At 39.5% G+C, this 18838-nt stretch overlaps 1 protein-coding gene across 1 annotated transcript in view; it reads right to left on the bottom strand.

The window, feature by feature from the left end:
• Nucleotides 1–18838, bottom strand: part of TMEM132C (transmembrane protein 132C) — an 843198-nt gene that overhangs the window by 570363 nt on the left and 253997 nt on the right. The window contains exon 2 of the mRNA XM_082244139.1: nt 6166–7045. Coding sequence (XP_082100265.1) covers nt 6166–7045 — 880 coding nt within the window. The remainder of the gene's footprint in view (nt 1–6165; nt 7046–18838) is intronic.

Here is an 18838-nt window from a genome sequence, read left to right as displayed (position 1 = left end):
AAAGCTAGAAAATAAAATGTTTTGGGACTGACATACACTGCAAGCAACCAATCAGAGAATGAAAAACAGCTAATGTCCATATCCATTTGCGCTTTAATAACAGTTATTGTTTTCAGTGGGAACTCCCATTATTCAATACTAAGAATAGCGGAGAATCATTTTTTTTTCTAAAGGCAGTACCAATCACTGTCTGTATGTAAGAAACTGCAACTAAATATGTCACATGCATATAAGAAAATTGAAACAGTGGGGTTAATTTACTAAAGGCAAATAAGCTGTTCAATTTCCAAGGGTAGTTGCAGGTTGCAAGAGTATTTTCCCTAGAGATTAGTGAATGAGTTGAAGTTCCATTATCCAATCATGTTCAAGCAAAAATGCTTTTGCTTATCATAAAAAGCCCTGGATGTCACCTAAATTGAAATGACAGCAAAAAGAGTCCTTAAAAAAAACATGTTAATACTTACCCACTCATGTTGCTTTCACCGCTGGTCACTGATGTGATGAAAAGGGTAGTTCCTCAACTAGGGAATGTTAAGTGTGTGTCTTTTGTGTCTGCGGCTCAGTGGTTCCTCTTGCCAACACCCATACCACAACAGAATACAGCAACGTGGGGGGTTAGCGTGAGTTATCACCGACCACAGCAGGGGACTCATGTAATCAAAATGACTGGAAATGTTGATTTTCAAAGAGATTATTTGGGAGAATCCCTTTTCATCAGAGTTGCTTTCAGTGGCACCGGTAGTAGAAGAGGTTAGTATGCACATGCTACTTTCCAGGAGACCTTTTTCTGTAACTAAATTAAAAGGTTCTTACAGCCAAACCCAAAAAAATAAAAAATACGCCCCACCCTTGTCATCAGTCCGGCCTGCTTCAGCATGCCCGTCCCTCGCCCGGTTCACTGCGAGCCCTGAGGTATCGGAGAGTTGCTCACACAACCTGTCATGTTATATAAACTTGAGTTCTCTTCTATACACGTAATGTCCCCAGTATCGTGTGTCAGTTATTTTACTTCTCTGTAACTATGTACTTTGTTTATCTCCGATGGATCAATTTTCAGCTTTGAATTGTATGTACCTGTTAAATTTCAATAAAACTGTTTTTAAACTTAAAATAAAAAATACACAAAACATTTAAAAAAAAATATTGTATATACTGTATGCTACTCTTCTAGCTTGGAGCTGGTTTGAAGGGTGATCTCCTTTTTATGAGACTTCAGTTCTGCAAAATCTGTATCGCTTCTCAGCCTGTTGGATTCTCTTTTATCTGATAATCAGCATCAGCATGAAAACCATTTTGTTAACTTACCTATGCACTCATCTACACATTCATCATCTAACACATGGGTGTCCAACCTTTTGGCTTCTCTGGGCCACATTGAGTGTAGAGAAATTTTCTCGTGCCGCATATAAAATATATACTATAGTTAAGGTATATAAGTAATAAAACGCTGCCGCGCCGCCCCCTCACACTAATTTAACACAACTAGAGGATGATCAAATGAAATGGAATTAGTATACAGAGGTTTACTTCTTCTGAGAAATATTAAAGGAACACTCTAACCACCATGACCACTTCAGTGATTTGAAGTGGTGATGGTGGTAGAAGTCAGAAACACTGCACATGCTGGGATATTTACAGTTATGTGCAGGGGGATAGTTGCACCCCTAGCACATGTGACTTAGGTAGCCAGAAAATGTCATGTCCTTATTCATACATGCATAAACAAGGACATGACATATTATGACAAAACACAACTAGTTATGAAAAAACACATTGCAATAATTTACACACGCTAATGCACATACCTTTTCCACTTATTTTGCAGACTGCTGGCGGGTAATGCTGGCGGGTTACTGCTGGCGGGTTACTGCTGGTGGGTAATGCTGGCACTGCTGGTGGGTAAAACTAGTCATGCGGGTACTGCTGGTCATGACGTCGGGTACTGCTGGAGGAAGCAGCGGCTGCAGTAGAGAGCCGGTGCTCATCAATGCAGCCTCACCAGTGCCCATCAATGTAGCCGCACCAGTGCCCATCAATGCAGCTGCACCAGTGCCCATCAATGTGGGTCCTGCTGGCCGCTGGCCTGTAGGTTCTGCTGGGAGGTGGCCATGGCTTGTGGGTCCTGCTGGCCACTGGCCTGTAGGTTCTGCTGGGTGCTGGCCATGGCCTTTGGGTCCTGCTGGCCTGTAGGTTCTGCTGGGAGTTGGCCATAACCTGTGGGCCACAGGCCATGACCAGCTCCTAGCAGGACCCACAGGCCATGGCCAGCAGGACCCGCAGGCCGTGGCCAGCAGGACCCGCAGGCCGTGGCCAGCAGGATCCAGAGGCCGTGGCCAGCAGGACCCCACAGGCCGTGGCCAGCAGGACCCAGAGGCCGTGGCCAGCAGGACCCCACAGGCCGTGGCCAGCAGGACCCCACAGGCCGTGGCCAGCAGGACCCCACAGCCCGTGGCAGCAGGACCCACAGTGTTGAGGGCTATTTTGAGGTTGCTGGGTGGGCTGTGGGCTATTTTGAGGTTGCTGGTGGGCACTGGGGCAGGATAAACAGGGGTTATATAGATGGGATGTGGGGGTCATATGGGGGTGTCAGGGTCTCACCTCAGAAATGGCAGCTGCCAGCTCAGCAAGTTCCTGCATGGCATCCTCCAGTCCTGGGGGGGGCGGGGTGGATGCTCCTGTCCTGGGGTTAAGTAAAATTGCCAGTGCTCAGCCCCACAGCCTCAATCAAGTCACATGTGTCCTCCCTAGCGCACCCTGCCTCTGCCTGCCTCAAAGATCTGGGAGTTGTAGTTTCCTGTCTGGCTGCGCTGCTCTCAAGTCTCCACCCACCGGGAGATTGAGCACGGCCGTGGACTACAACTCCCAGAATGCATCAGCGCCGTCAGCTAGTTAGTGGCTGGCCGCCCGCTGCAGAAGCCACAAGAAGAAAAAAAAAATTGTGAAGGCAGGAAACTGTCCGCGGCCAGTGGGCCGCATTGCCTGCGACTCCGGGCCGCAGGTTGGACATGCCTGATCTAACAGATTAGGCACTTCCTAAATTTTGCTAACGTCTTCAAGTTCAAAACTGAGATCAATATCAGGTAATTACATTACTCATTTGAAAAATCATAATATGGCTTGTGAAGGAAATACTTAAAGTTGAACTTTAATCTCTCAATCAACACTGACTATTTCTAATCCTTATGCTGCTAGCATTAGTAAATAGATAAGAAATGATATTATATTTACTTGTTTTAAACTTTTTTTACCTGTCTTTGGCTACTGATGTCACACATCCCATGAGTCTTCAGGAAGGGAGCAGGGTTTTTTTCCAGCTAAACACACCCTGCTGCCTGCATGCATTACACAAGATGGCCCTGGCCAGAAATGCTCGGGTGTATTTAAAAAATAAAGCACAGAGACATGGAAGGAGGGATGAGTTTGGTTTGAATATTAAGCATGAAATAAATAGAAATGTTGGTTCGTGGTGCTCAGGTGCAGTGTAGTTCCGATTTAGGTAAACTAAAGGGTAATTTCCTATGTGTGTCAGGAGCTTTTGATTGAAATCTTGCCTTGCAAATTGGAAACCTAAGATGCTCCTTTCCTGTATCTCCTTGCAATTTCCAACTAACATGGGAGACAACAAAACAAGGTTTAGATTTACTCTTTCTTAATGCAAAATTTTCTTTGAGATATTATCAAAGTATCGCATTTTAGCAATCTATCCTTTCAGTGTTGTATCGAGTGTCTACCTCTGCTCTGTCTTTTGTTTAATTGCTTGTTTGACCTTCATTGCATTATTAAGCAATTCAAGGAAATATGGAAACCAAGGGAATTATTGTTTCTCATAATTATCTGATTTTTGCCAATGCAAACATTTTTATCATGTGTTAACAAATGCGTGGTTTCAAACCAACACAAAAAGTACTGTCTAGGGACATTTCTCTGTTAAACTAGTTTATCAAAAAATAATATATACCAAACCTTGGTATATCAAACACATTGTTAAGGTATGTACAGTAATTACTAAGGTCATTATTCGGTAAATGTAAACCGTATTAATCAATAATCTATAATTCCGAACAAAAACATTTTTTAGAGACAAACTCCAATAAAAAAATGTAAACACATCTTCCAGTAGAACTTTCTGGTTTGACTAAGGGCAAATGGAAACTGAAAGTATAGATTTATGATTAAAAAAAGATGTTTAATCACTTTCCCACCAGTCACATTGCTGTTACTGCAGCAATGTGGCTCGTTATCGTCCAGCGACGTAGACCTACGTCGCTGGACTCCTCCCCCTGTAGGCGGCGCTCCCGCTGTTTTCAGTCACAGCGGGAGTGGGGCCAGGGGAGGAGCAGTGGCGATCGCCGCCGCTCTTCCCCGATCGCCGGGGAATCGAGTGAGGAGATCCGCCCGCATGTGTAAACAGAGAGGGCGGATCTCCTAAGTCAGTGGTTCTCAAATCCGGTCCTCGGGACCCACTAACAGGCCAGATTTTAAGTATTACCTTGGGGGATGCAGACTAGAATACTGCAATCACTGAGAAGCAAATGAGATCACCTGTGATGTAATTTAGTTATCTTGCAAACCTGGCCTGTTGGTGGGTCCCGAGGACCGGATTTGAGAACCACTGTCCTAAGTGACAGGCAGGGACAGATCGGAGTGTTCGGCATAGCTGAACATCCGATCTGTCCTTGTGTCACTCAGTCACCTCCCCCCCCCCCCCACATGTTAGTAAGCACCAGGCATACATTAACCCCTCCCTCTCTAATAAAATTAACCCCTTCCCTGCCAGTGTCATTTTTACAGTAACAGTGCATATATATATAGCACTGATTACTGCAGTAATGTCACTGGTACCCCCAAAAGTGTCAAAAATGTCAGTCAAGGGTCCGATCTGTCCGCCGCAATGTCGCAGTCCTGCAAAAAAATCGCAGATCGCCGCCATTAATCGTTAAAAAAAAAACACCAAAAATGACATAAATCTTTCCCTTAGTTAGTAAACGCAATAACTTTTGCGCAAACCAATCAAAATACGCTTATCGTGATTTTTTTTACCAAACATAGGTAGCAGAAAACAAATTGGCCAAAAATTAAAAAAAATTTGATTTTTACATTTTTTTGGGGGGGAATTTCATATAAAAAAATGTTAAAAATATTGTTATTTTTTCAAAATAAACGCTCTTTTTTTGTTTATAGCGCAAAAATTAAAAATCGCACTGGTGATCAAATACCACCAAAAGAAAGCTCTGTTTGTGGGAAAAAAAAGGACGTAAATTTTGTTTGGGTATGGCGTCGCACGACCGCGCAATTGTCATTTAAAGTCGCACAGTGCCGAATTGCAAAAAGTGGCCTGGACGTAAGACAGCAAAATCCTCCGGTGGTAAAGTGGTTAAACCACCTTTAACCGTGCTTATAAATCCTTCACTCCACACAAAGTGCCTATGTTCAAACTGTGACCAATCCAATTACTGACCATGCACTTAATATTTATTTATGAATGCATATATATGTCACAAAATAAATAATTATATCTGTCATAAAACAAATCAATTATTACAATAAAAGTATTTGTATCAATTTATCCAAGTGTTTTGGAAAAGTCAGATTCTGTTATTATTGTAAATACATGTAATTCCGCTATTACATGGAATTTTAAACAATACTTTTATATCAGACAATGCAATTGGTTGATGGAGAAAAAGCTGAACTCTACTAATCCCTAATTCAAAATATGGTCCAAAACCTCATGATATCTCATTGAAAATAATAATAGCTAGCAATTTCTATTACAATATACTATGAAAGAACAATGATCATTCCATATGTTGCAATTAGAAAGAAGCAAGTGAGTTTTCTACTTTCATAAAATTTTCTTCTTTCATGAACAGCACCAAAACATCCCAATGAAAGCCTTGTGTGCACACCTTCACATTTCCTCTCTATGAGCAAAAAATGATGATCTTTAACTAGATGAACAGATTTTCATGAATTCTGAATCTGATTGCTCCCAAAAGTGGTTTTCTTTACAGAAGCAAGCAAAACATTCTACCACTGCAACAGAAGATGGCAAGCCAATATAGGATGATATTGGTGGATGTCAGTAGTTGCATGGCACTGTATAATCATTTCCACCAAACAGATTTGTGTTTTATATATTAATAGAAAATATAGATACTATACCTTAGTGTAAACTGATCCAGAGTTGAATTGTTAGCAACTGTGACGTATACATGTAAGATTTCCCCTTGTTTAGTAGGCTTTGATGGTAGCCAAAGAGCAACATTGTTGTCCAACCTGAGCTCTGTAAGCTGAGAATTTTCTGGGTTACGATATATTGTTATAGTGGCAATCCTCTGTAGATGGGAAACTGAGTCTTCCCCTTGGTCTCTGCCAGGGCGGATGGAATTTCCCTTCCTTGCTTCCTCAACTGTGCATTCTGCTTCTTCTGAATGTATGCTATAATAAAGTTCCACGGGAATACCATCAGCCTGCTCTTGGTTTCTCTTACGACCTGTAACAACAGGGGGTGAGGTAAACCAGGAGGGCTGGAATTCAAGTTCTGCTACACATAATCCCAGAATTCCTTCCAACCTGCAGCTCCCCTTTGCCTCTCTCGTTTCTCGAAAGGCAAACAACTTTAGACATGGAAGCCTTTCTGAGTCACTATAATCATCCCAATCTCTGCCAGCAATATAGAATAGAACTTGGACTTTTGGTTTGTTGGGATATACTTTATCATTGATTAGATAAGTTTTTAACTTCCAGTTAAAGGTAAACTTGTTGAATGCAAATACCCGAGAGGACAACAGAAGGTCTTCTGATATGTCCCGCTCAGCAAAGAAGGGTCCATAGCTAGCATTCAGTATTGGAGTTCTTCGCGATTTATGGATGAAGAAAGTCTCTACCCTTGATTGCAAGCTAGAATTCCTCATAAAATCCTGGTTGTTCTCTTTCATGAGAAAGGAAGTTTCTGCTGTAGTTATTCGATAGTTTACAGGTAGATATGTTGATGGTGCTGAAAACCTCTGGAAGTTGTCAAGGACCCCTCTAGACTGTGTAACTATAAAAAAACAGAGAAAAAAATTAAAACAAAAAGGAAAATAGCAAAAAAAAAAAAAAAAAAAAGGAGCAAAGAAAGATATTACATTTACAAGTTACTTTTGCACAAGTACATCCTTATGGAGCATTTTATTATAGTCATAAATAAGTATGCATTTAGCAGAGCCTCAGTCTCCCATCAGATCAGTTGATCAGTACTCTGATGAACCAAATAATCTGTCTTGAATATTACTTTTAATACAAGTTGCTGTAGCTGGGGATGTCTCTTTTTGGCCCAGTCAAAAACAAAATATGGAGGGTCATATAACAACCAAAAGTCATCTAATATCTAGCACCAGATTCTTTGAAATAAATGTTTTGAAATAAAATGCGTCAATTTGCAATCATATTTTGCAAATGATTATCTTAGTCACTTGTAATACTAAATAAAATAGGAGTTTTTGTTCTCAGATGTGTGTTATTTTACAACTTTAAAACTGTATTTCATATGGATAGTAATGGAGTTCATGTCTGTAGCCAATGGCGCTGAAACCCATCAACATACATAGCCATTAAGGATCAGCAATTTTTTTTTACTTTGGGAAACTTCAGATCATTTGATGACTTGCAGTTTCTAGGGTTCAAGTCAACCATGAGCTCGACAGAAAACCTTGTCGTTTTCAATTTGGGAAATTGGCAAATGAATGCGGCCATTCACCGATACAGCAACCAATTGCCAATAATGCACTTCCTGGCCTCTGAACTGTGGTTACATGGCTTAGAAGGGCCAATAATGGGAGGTTTCCTATGTTCTAGCTACCTCCCTATAAAAGTCAGTGTTTTTAGCTGCATTTTCTCAGTGTGTGTTAAGGAGACCTGCAGTGAATAGGATCACAAAGTGTCTGCAGGGAGAGATAGCTGCTGGTATACTATAAAATGCTGGAGAACAGTGCTATATTTAAAGTCAGTCAGATACAGTAGATACAGAAAGATCACAGAGTGTTTACATGGAGAGATAGTTGCTGTTATATTATACAGTGTTGCTATAATTATAGTCAGTCATATACAGTCAGTGTGCACTGGAGAGACTTGGAGAAAAAAAGAAGAGCTGAAAGAGTGTTTGCAGTGAGAGATAGTTGCTGCTACACTATACAGTGCTGTTGAAAAGTGCTGTACCCAGTTCTGTATTATACCAGCATTAAATATTGAATTGCAGTGTGGTGGGTTACATGGTATGTCTAGGATTATTTTTGTGTATAAGCAACAACTGTTTGCTGTTTAGCTTATGCCCCAAATGTAGTTTTTTTTGTTAAAGTAAAAAATCCTGCGGGCTACTATATTTTTACAGGAAAGGTTATGCTGCTTGCACTGATCACTCCCCTTAAGGTAGGTGTAAATAAATAAATAAAAAGTATGTAAGTGATGCGCAGCTCCCTGAGGAAGACACTTAGTCCCTGTGTCATCACGCATAGGGGAGGGGCCAAGTCCACGTCGGTGAAACAGGCTGTTTGGCAGAGAGAGGAACGCCAAAGACTAACAGTGAGCAACATATCAGGTTTCTCTGTTACTATATTGGTTTTCAACACCTCGCCTGGATAGCCTGGTCCACTTCATGCACCTGACATAACTAAGTGATTTACTAATTGTAATAAATATTTGTTTTTATACAAAACAATACTTGCACTATGGATTTGTATTTCTCCCTTATGCAGGAGAGCTGTGGAGTCCATCTAATAGGCTGGGAGCCAGTACACTGGAGGAGATCATCCATCCTTTACCTGCAGGGATTTTTTGATGCTGCTATTTGACTAAGCTTAGCCGTGAGGTCACATACATTCCCTAAGGTGAGAACCCACCTTGAGGGGGGGGGGGTGGCACATGAGTGGAGGTGACTAGGGATGATCGAACTTTTCAAAAGTTCGGTTTGGCCTGAACATCCAAACTTCCCGAAAGTTTGGCCCGGATTTCAGAACCCCATTGAAATCAATGGGACCTGAACTTCAGTAATCAAAAAACACCATTTTAAAGCCCTAAAACCCAATAAATGCCCCTAAAAAAAGTGCCTAGGGTTCTGGGTCATACCCCACGGACTATTAATCACACAAAAAAAGTTCTTAAAAATTGTCATTTTTGATAGAGAGCCAATTATTGAAAAAATTAAAAAAAAATAAATAAAATAAAAAAAAGTTCTTTGGATTTAGTATCTGGGGGGTCTAAAAACTGTACCTGTAAAGTTTCAGCTCTGTAGCATGTCCAGAACCATAAAAAACAATATCGTTTGTATTAGGTCACTTATAGAACAGGACAGTGGCTTCTCTCTTTTCACACCTTGCCGGTTTAGTAGCAAGCATTTTTTTGGGCATTTTTTGGGGTCTTTTGAGGCAGGCAAAACATCTGAACTTGTGCATATGGGTATATATACACACATACTTATATGTATATATACACCCAGACATATATAGGTGTGATAGTAGCAGAAATATATGCTTGCGCTAATGAAATCATTTACACTAATATGGCTCCGCTCCTATAACACCTATATATGTCTAAGTGTAAAATACATATAACTATGTGTGTATATATACCACTATACACAAGTTCAGATGTTTTGCCTGCCTCCAAAGAACCCAAAAAAATGCCCAAAAAAACGCTAGCACCTAAAAAAAAAAAAAACGCCCAGGTGTGTTGTTGCAGGCATTTTTTGGGGGTTTTTGGAGGCAGGCAAAAAATTTGAACTTGTGTATAGTGGTATATATACACACATACTTATATGTATTTTACACTTAGACATATATAGGTGTTATAGGAGCGGAGCCATATTAGTGTAAATGATTTCATTAGCGCAAGCATATATTTCTGCTACTATCACACCTATATATGTCTAGGTGTATATATACATATAAGTATGTGTGTATATATACCCGTATACACAAGTTCAGATGTTTTGCCTGGCTCCAAAGAACCCAAAAAAATGCCCAAAAAAACGCTAGCGCCAAAAAAAAAACGCCCAGGTGTGTTGTTGCAGGCATATTTTGGGGGTTTTTGGAGGCAGGCAAAACATCTGAACTTGTGTATAGTGGTATATATACACACATACTTATATGTATTTTACACTTACACATATATAGGTGTTATAGGAGCGGAGCCATATTAGTGTAAATGATTTCATTAGCGCAAGCATATATTTCTGCTACTATCACACCTATGTATGTCTAGGTGTATATATACATATAAGTATGTGTGTATATATACCCGTATACACAAGTTCAGATGTTTTGCTTGCCTCCAAAAACCCCCAAAAAATGCCTGCAACAACACACCTGGGCATTTTTTTTGGGCGCTAGCGTTTTTTGGGCATTTTTTGGGTTCTTTGGAGGCAGGCAAAACATCTGAACTTGTGTATACGGGTATATATACACACATAATTATATGTATATATACACCTAGACATATATAGGTGTGATAGTAGCAGAAATATATGCTTGCGCTAATGAAATCATTTACACTAATATGGCTCCGCTCCTATAACACCTATATATGTCTAAGTGTAAAATACATATAAGTATGTGTGTATATATACCACTATACACAAGATCAGATGTTTTGCCTGCCTCCAAAAACCCCCAAAAAAATGCCTGCAACAACACACCTGGGCATTTTTTTTTTTTTTTTGACGCTAGCATTTTTTTGGGCATTTTCTTGGGTTCTTTGGAGGCAGGCAAAACATCTGAACTTCTGTATAGGGGTATATATATATACACACACACTTATATGTATGTATTTTACACATACACATATATAGGTGTGATAGGAGCGTAACTATATTGGTGTTAATTATTTCATTAGCGAAAGTAGTGTTTTCTGCTCCTTTCACACCTATATATGTGCAGGTGTATATATACATACATGGGTGTGTATATATACCCCCTATACACATGTTCAGATGTCATGCCTGACTCCAAACATGTGCTCAAAAAATCCCTATAGATGCCTGCAGCCAAAAAGCAAGCTGACAGGGGCGAAGCCATATTACTGCAGCGAATGTGACTTCAGAGAAACTATCTTTTCTCTATAGCGGTCACCCTGCCATAGCAGGCAGTGTCAGTTCACCCTACACTACATTACGGTCACCCTGGCACTTAACACTTTCCCTACAGAAAGTAAATTTTTGCATCTAACTAAAGTGTAAAAGAGCACCCTAACTACACTAGATATCCCTTTCCTCACACTAATAAATGCTAAATGACACTTTGTAGCAGAAGTCACAGAACTGCTTCCACTCTCTTCCATGTCCCTGTATAACAATGCTAGGAATTTGGCGGGGGCTATCTTATATACTGGGGGGCGTATTCACTAATGATTGGCCTATGGACCCCCTAGTCACTCCAATCACATTCCTAGCATTCTCCTGCCCCCTCAATTGGCTTTTGCTAATGGTTCTGGTCCAATCATGGGCTTTTAAAGCCCATTTCCTGTCCCATTGCATTTTGGTCGGTTCTGGTTGCCGAATTCCGAACTTTTTGGGCAAAAAGTTCTAAATTCGGCCGAACCTCGAACAGCCAATGTTCGGGTCGAACCAATGGTCGACCCGAACCGTTCGATCATCCCTAGAGGTGACACGTTGGACAAAATGTCATAACAACTATAGTTCACGGATAACCAAATTATTATTAGGGATGATCGAATGGTTCGACATTGGCTGTTCGAGGTTCGGCCGAATTTAGAACTTTTTGCCCAAAAAGTATGTGAAAAAATACTTATAAATATATATTATTTATTTATTTGATGATGTAAGCTTTTTACAAGAGTTTGTCACAATATTTCCACATAGGATATCACGGACAGTCATACACGTATTTGAATACACTCATTTATACTAGTTTTTTTTTTTGTGTGTTTTATTGAGTTTTTTAGGAAAGATTTTTTGGGCTTTTTTAATTCGTAACTTTCAGTTAGGCTAAATTCATTATTATTATTATTATTTTAAAGGTTGTGGTTTAATATATTAGGGTTGGTGCTTTGGGGGTTTAAGTTTTGCGTTTTAACTTTTATTGAGGGAGGTATATTTTATAGTAATATATCGCTAGGGTTTCTTCTTATTTTGGGGTTAGCAACATGAACTTTTTTACTGGCAAAGTCAAAGAAGGCATTTGTTTGCAGCAAATTATCACCTACTGGTGCAATACAGTTTATTTCACCAAATCACCACATTGTTTAGTGCACCCATGAATTGATTTATCAATCATTATTTTGCCATAGCTGCTAAATAGGTTAGGCAATCCACTGTATTCATAATTGCTGGCAGACCTAAAGCTAGTGGGGGTAAGCAGGTTTCACACATGGAAATATAATGTGAGTACCACATCTACTATTGGGTTTCAAGGTTGGACCACTGACTGGAGCTTGCACTTCAATTTTTTTTCATAGCAAAACTTGCCTAGTGCTCACTATGAAACTGAAGCACACAAGAGCACCTACATAGTGTGCATTGAGTCTTTACAACGTTGGTGTATTTTGTCTGTGAAGTAATATATACTTATTTGGATTTCTAGAATAAAACCTGCCTGTTTTTTTCCCCTCTGAAACTACATCCTACAAAAGCTTTTTACATGCACTGTGCACTGAGACTTGACCGTTTTTGTGGATTTTTCTTCTGTGAAATAGTACACAAATTGTGAGTTCTTGATTTAATCTGACTGGTGTCTCCTTTTAAAACTGTGGCCTATTAAATCTGCTTGCATATTAAAAAAATATATTTAAAAAAAAAATCCACTGTGCAAATGTCTGAAGCATTTGTACAACCATTATGAATAATTCTTGAATTTGCCTAATATGCATATTTCCTATAATCGTCAGCTCCTATAGTGGCCATAATACAGTATTTTCCTGAAATACCTCAATCTTGAATAAAACATGCCTGGTTTTTCCCTCTGAAACCGCATCTTACAAAAGCTTCTTACATAGTGTGTATTGAGACTGGACAGATTTTGTGGATTTGTTTTCTTTAAATAGTACAATCTAATTTTGCTTTCTTGATTAACAACTTCTGGACCTCCCGCTGCAGTCTTACGTTGGTACTTTGACGTTAAATACTGGTGTTATGGCAGTAGATAGTTTCCATAACCCCGGTATTTTCTTACACGGCCAGCGGTCCTCTTTCACATAAAAGTGGTCCTAGTGGCCGATTTGCTGCAGGATCACTTTTATGGACAGCGGGAGAGGTGCCTCCCCCCCTCCCGCTGCTTTACGGTAATTTTCTCTGCTTACCGGAGCGTTGGTAGCGGGGAAAATGATCCAGGCCTTTGCAGTCCCAGGCAGGAAGTCGAGTGAGGGAAAGATGGCCCCCACTCAACTCTAAGGCCTTGGAGGACTGGAGCGAAGTTGCTTCCACCCAAAGGCCTTAAAGGGCCCATTTTTTTTTCTTATTGAAAAAAAATGCCAGTTTTTTTCTTTTTGCTTTTAATAGTAGATGTGAGATCTGCGGTCTTTTTGACCCCAGATCTCACATTAAAGAGGACCTGTCCTGATTATTTATATTACAAGTGATGCTTATATTCCTTGTAGTAGGAAAAAAGTGATACATTTTTTTTAAAGGGACAGTGTAAAAATAAAAAATAAAAGGTAAAATAAATAAGAAAAAAAATTAAAGTGCCCCGCCCCCACATTTGTAAATGGTGTTTAAACCACACATGGGAGGTATCGCCATGATCGTTAGAATGAGAGCAATAATTCTAGCCCCAAACCTTCTCTGTAACTCTACACTGATAACCTGTAGAAATTTCTAAATTGTCGCCTATGGAGATTTTTAAGTGCTAATGTTTGTCGCCATTCCATGATCGTGCACAATTTAGCATGACATTTTAGGTATCTATTTACTTGGTGTAACATTATCTTTCACATTATAGCAACAAAAATTAAAATTGCGTTTATAAGACCACTGCACAAATACAGTGTGACATAAAGTATCTCCATTTTATTCTCCAGGGTCTCTGCTAAAAAAGTATATAATGTTTGGGGTTTCTAAGTAATTTACTAGCAAAAAATACTGATTTAAACTTGTAAACAAATAGAAATAGGCCTGGTCCTTAAGTGGTTAAAACCTGCTTGATGTCTCTCTTTTTGAACTGTGGCTTAATGAATCTGCTAACATGGGGTTCATTAAAAAAAAATCCACTGTGCAAATGTCTGAAGCATTTTCATAACCACTACAAATAATTCTTGTATTTTGCCTAATAACCCTATTTATTTTGACCGTCAGCTCCTATAGTGGCTATAATGCAGTATTTAAAACCCACCTGATGTCTCTGATGGCCAGCAAAACTGCTTAAATATTATGCATCAAGTCTGTACAATTTTTGTGGCTTTTCTTTTTGTGAAATAATACACTTTAATTTTGATTTCTTAATTAAAACCTGCCTGGTGTCACTGAAACTGCTTACATAATGATCATTGAGCCTGGTCTCTCTCTTTCTGAAACTGTGGCCTATTAAAGGAGCTTACACAGAGTGCTTAGAGTCTGTACATCTATGTTTTTTTCTGTTAAATATTACACTCTAAGTTTGAGTTCTTGATTAAAACCTGCCTTGTCTCTCCCTTTAAAATTGTGTCCTACTAAAGCCACTTACATAATGATCATTGACTCTGTACAATCGTTGTCAGTTTCTACTGTGAAACAGTACACTCTAATTTGGATCTGTTGATAAAAACCTGTCTGGTGCCTCCCTTTGAAACTGTGATCAAGTAAAAAGGCTGACATAGTGTGCATGGATAAAATCTAATAAGAGCACCAAAGAAATAATCTAAGAGTCGGAATACATTTAATATTAGCAATGGTTCACAAATTACGACAGAACAACCACTGAGTGGTTTCAGAGCCACAAAAAAGACATAAACATAAAGTACATGAATTCCTATATTGGTTCATTTAACCCTGGAGTGCATCAAATTTTCAAATTTTATATATAAAAAAGTAAACTTTAAGGCTTGGTTCACACCTCAGCATGTGGCTGCGGGAATATTAGCGATTCCCACAACCACCCACAGTGAAAATGTGTTGCCCTGTGAGAATCCAGGGTGCTGCCATTTTGAATGTGTCCCCCCCCCCCCCCCACGGATGTACTATCACAGTGCGAATGTGGAAACCATACGATTTTCCTGAGGGCCGAATTTTGAAAAAGTTGCGAGAAATACAGGCATGGCAGCCCAATAAATTTAATGGTCTGCCATGCCTGCGCAAACGGGGCCCACAGAAAAACACAGGTGAACCTAGGGATAAATATAATAATAAGATTAATAAAAACTGATTTAAACTCACTTTATAAAGTATAAATATAAGACTTATAAGATAATCCATTAAAATGGAGGGGAATGTTCAATTGTAACCAAAGGTAATCATAATGAAAAGTGATTATTAGTGTGCATGGAGTCTGTACAATATTTTTGGCTTTTGTAACAGAAATAATACACTTTAGTTTTAAGTTCCTGATAAAACCTTCTCAGTATTTGCCCCTGAAATTAGTAAACAGAAAGCAGGCTGACTTAGTGGGCATAGAGTCTGTACAATATTTCTGACATCTGTCTCCAAATGTATTCACTGTAGTGTAGGTTTTATTTCCTGATAAAACCTGCCTAGTCTTTGCCTCTGAAGTTGTTTGCTAGTAAAAGGCTGACATAGTGTGCATGGAGTCTGTACAATATTTCTGGCTTTTGTCTCAGAAATGATCCACACTATTTTTTTGCATTATAAAACCTGCAAGGTCACTGCCTCTAAAATTGCAGCAAGTAAAAAGGCTCCCACAGTGTGTATGGAGTCATACAATATTTTTTTTTTCAGGATAAAAACAGCCTCGTCTCTGGAATGTGGGATTTTGGTTTTAAAGTGTTATTGGTGACTCTGCTTTGACATCCTACTAAAAGTTTAAGAAATATAATGCAGTCACAAGCTATACTATGAATCTCTTTTGCCACTAACAAATTGGTATAAAGTTAAGGGCTTTAGCTTTCTGTTTTTGTATCTAATGCTTCATGTACACTAGGCCACACTGGCGGCTCCTAAGCTTGAGTTTCAGAGCTTTAGGCATTTTTTTTGCCAAAGCTCCTAAACTCAACCCCATAAAAGCCTATGTGTCAATGTACGGATAGGCAAAGGCAGAGTTTAGGAGCTGCCGCGTTTAGGTGAGCTTCAACCTCCCTCTCCTAAACATGGAAGAATTGCTTTCAGGATAGGAAAATTTTGACTGCCAGCCACGAGAAAACGCAAAATGGGATTTTACCACGTTCTGCATTTTCCCATGGCCGCTGTAAAGGCAGGCCATTGTACATGAAGCCTAACAGTAAAAATTCATATAGCTTTCAAAACTGCTGGGGCTGCTACTTCTACTGTTTAATTCAGACCTACTGCTGGATAATAAATCATTTATTACAGTCAAAACTACCTTTTGTTAAGTTGATTTAAATCAGATTGGGATGTTGTTGCTGTATTTAAAGTGGAATTCCAGTCAGGACTAAACATACCCTCTGCCACAATCTAAGTCTAATCTATCTAGCCCTGTAAAGCTAAAATCACTGTACTTACCTGTTCTGTAGCTACTCTGCTCCAGTTCCACGCTGAGCTGTTAGTGGTGGCTTCAGTGTGGAGGCATATGCAGGAGAGGCAGTTGACAAAGGGAACCCCAAAAGAACTCTCTGGGTGACGTCACTTCCCAGGCATTTTCCAGCCATTGTCAGCTGTCTCCTGCACACAGCATCCGCCGATGGAGATTGGACCAAATCAGCTTTAGATAAGGTGAGTACATCAATTTTTTCCTTACAGGGTTAGAGTGAGTAAGTTTAGTGTTAGTTAGGTTTTGACTGGAATTACACTTTAAGTCAAAATAAAATGATAAGTGTAGAAATAAATTACACCTCCAAAATATGCAACTCCAAAATACTGTGTCACTGACTGTCAGAGATGCACCATATATAGCTTAAAGGTATTTTTACTTATGTATATATATATATATATATATATATAGAAATGTATGTGCTTTGGTTGTATAAATCTCTGAAATGTATGTAATTTATTGACTGCATTACATGGCTAGCTCTTCCTTAAACTAAAGGTATAATGTTTCCGAGGCATAAATCTATGCCATCATATTTCATAACCTGCACAGCATTTACAGGTTTATTTATAGACATTAGTAGGATGATATTGTGTTTGGCAGTGGCATTCATTAGCAATGTATCAGGCACCATTTACTAGACCGGCCTCGTCTCCTCCCACTTGCTTTCTACATTCCCATCTCTCTCTCTATTATGTCTGTGTTCTGCAATTCCCTCCAGAGTAATTAATTACTATGAACTGCATGATACTTTCCTGGGACTGAATGCCTGATCAGCAAGGCCCCCATGCTGTTCGGCTAAGCAGACAAGCTGCTCACATTTCTCTCTAAGCTTGGAACCCTAATTGATTTCTTGTGGATAGTTGTTCCTACCCTGCAGAAATTTTTAGAAGTTAGACCTACATAAATAAATATCCTTTGACCTTGATAGCAGTGGGAATTAACACCAGAACTACCAGTGAAAGGTCTCTTACTGTTAAAAGACTGTTGAAAGAGGGCATGATGCTTAGAGTATTTTATAGATGACTCTGAGACATCAGATATATAGTCTGTAGCAGCAAAATACAGTGAACAACCCACAACACAAACAAGACTTCTGCCCTCCAATTAACTCAGCCAAATGATTTTTGCGCTCCCTCTGTAATCTCTTATCTCAAAACAACCACTCCCGCGTTACAAAGGAAATACTGAATCTAACTAGAAGGAATTGTTAGGCTGTGAAGTAAAACGATAGAGCTGATTAGGAGTAATGTGAAAGTGTAAGAGTAAGATATGGTTAACACTTTCCCAACTAAGGACAAAAAGCCGACAGAAGTAAACTTTTACATGGCTTATAATAAATAGTTTCAAGTACAAGCACTGATTTCCCAATCAAGTTGGGACTGTACAATCATGCATCAACATCCCTAATATAACTTGAAACAATTAATAATTATTGGTGGGACTTCCAAGGTGGCCAACTAAATTCATAACACAGACAATTATATAAAATCCTTATAACTTTTATTTCAGTTATTTAAAAAGCTTAATCTAAAAACTACAATGTATAATATATGCTTTCATAAGGCTGTTGGTAATATCATACAAGATCCACAAAACAAGAATTCTACAAACTATACAATTATAACTTCACAGTCCGCCCTAGTTACCCTCCCCTTCAGCATTTTTATATTTATTATTGGCAAAGATGTTTTTTTAAAGACGTTGGTTGCTGTACATGCTTATCAAATGGTGGAGTCCTGGCAAGTACAACAAGCATTTTGTAGGTCAATAAGCCCGGATTTAGGGACCTCCACCCCACCAAACCTACCCCTTCAAAGAGAGAACCAGTCAAATCCCATAAATTGTGGAAGAGAAACAAAGGACAGGTTATTTTTTTAGTTATGATCCATCCAGATGCCTGAGCGACAGTTGGCTCAGCCTCCCAGCATGCCGCCAAGAGCCTGAGCCAGCTGCTCCCACCCCTTCCACCAGTGACTGCTGGAGAGAAACTGAAGGCCAAGAACTCTTTCTTCTCCTACTTCTCCTATGGGTAACAGGAGTACACTTAGTTCTGCACTCCTGTGGAAGTCTGCTGTCGGCTGATGTCACTCAGCTGATCCAGGCTCTGGAGGGATCATGTTTTTAATGTTGACATCCACCCAGATGCCTGAGCAGCAGCTGGCTCAACCTCTCAGCATGCTGCCGAGAGCCTGAGCCAGCCACTCCCACCC

The sequence above is a fragment of the Pelophylax lessonae genome, assembly GCF_965119305.1.
Source record: "Pelophylax lessonae genome assembly, chromosome: 1".
NCBI classification, from domain to species: Eukaryota; Metazoa; Chordata; class Amphibia; order Anura; family Ranidae; genus Pelophylax; species Pelophylax lessonae.
Note: the sequence above shows the minus strand (reverse complement) of the source record. Positions and strands in the feature narration are given on the sequence as shown.